General features: G+C 42.4%; 1 protein-coding gene across 1 annotated transcript; it reads right to left on the bottom strand.

Moving 5' to 3' along the window:
* Positions 1–225: 225 nt before the first annotated feature.
* Positions 226–1,279, bottom strand: FADD (Fas associated via death domain; the record flags this gene model as incomplete). Its single annotated transcript, XM_010176152.2, is given in 3 exon segments — positions 226–512; positions 1,023–1,183; positions 1,185–1,279. Coding segments are annotated over 3 exon segments (543 nt in total), but the record flags the coding sequence as incomplete, so codon positions are not given.
* Between the last annotated feature and the right edge of the window lie 6 nt (positions 1,280–1,285).

Raw genomic sequence — 1,285 nt, 5'->3', positions numbered from 1 at the left:
AAGTTAAAATCTCTTAAAGGAAGCATTAAACTACAAAGCATTACCTGAAAGAAATTTGGCTTTATGTTAATCTATTAATCTGACCACAAATCAACCCATTAAGGCACATAAATTAATGGCAAAGTAACAGAACCTAGCATACTGATTTTGGTTCAGAAAAGCAGAAGGCACTTTCACTTTTTTCATCCATTATCTGTCGGACGTGGAAGCGTTTTTATATCGATTTCACCTGGTTCCACTGTTCAGCGTCAAGAGCTTCTGTTCAACTTTGTCTGCCACCAAATTCATATTACAGCTCCGAAGAGCTTTTATTAAGTCAGTCACCTTTGCATCTTTTCCCTTCCATTTCTGCCACTCTCGAAGTGACTGAGCCAACTGCTCATACAAGTTATATCGATGGGCTTCCACTATTCTGTCTATTTTCACTTCAGAAAGGCCAAGTTTTCGTATCAGCATTCTCCAGTCTCTCCCGACGTTTTCACATATGACTTCAAAAGCTGCTGCCTGAAGACCTGAAATAGCAAAAATATATCAAGTTACCGAGAGATTTACTAAAAAAAATACAAAAGTTTTAAAAGATGGTAGGAGTGTGTATACATACATATATATATATTTAGCAAAATGCTACTACTCTTGCTGCGTTGCACACACCGAAAGTTACACCATGATGTGAAAAGCCCCGGGATATACTTTGAATCCCAAGTACTTAGCACCATTTCTGAGTGACCATTTGATAAAAAAGTGACAAAATTTCCACCCCAGAAAGCTGTTTGCAGCATATGCTGCCCTCATGGTACATTCCCAGGGTACAACACAGCCCTGTGCAGCATTTTATAGCGGAAGCACCCTCAGCAGTGGGCTCAGCCACAGTGTGGTGACATCCAGCAGGCAACTGAAGGAAGGGAGGGCAGCGAGCTCTGTGTTTGCTCTAAGAACACCCACAGCTAGAGGATGCAAACAGATTTAATTGGGGTTGCTTTGAGAGAGGGAAAGGGGGAAATTAAAAAAAATAATCCACCTACGTTTTTCATGCACATCTAGTTGATCATCAGGAGCATTAACTTCTCCTTCCTCTACGAACTGCTTCAGCTGTAAGAGCAAATCTTCCCTTTTGATGTTCTTCAGCAAGCTTTCAAGAAACGACACCTTGTCGCTTGCAATCAGCTGCTGCCCGAGGAGGACCCAGCCCCCCCCCGCCACTCTGGACACATTCAAGCTTCCTTTTCCCAATTTTCCCCCGGCAGAGAAACTTCAGAGAAGAAAGTTCACCGTCCGAGAAGCTCAA

The sequence above is a fragment of the Antrostomus carolinensis genome, unplaced genomic scaffold (assembly GCF_000700745.2).
Source record: "Antrostomus carolinensis isolate BGI_N321 unplaced genomic scaffold, ASM70074v2 scaffold4779, whole genome shotgun sequence".
Lineage (NCBI taxonomy): Eukaryota > Metazoa > Chordata > Aves > Caprimulgiformes > Caprimulgidae > Antrostomus > Antrostomus carolinensis.
Note: the sequence above shows the minus strand (reverse complement) of the source record. Positions and strands in the feature narration are given on the sequence as shown.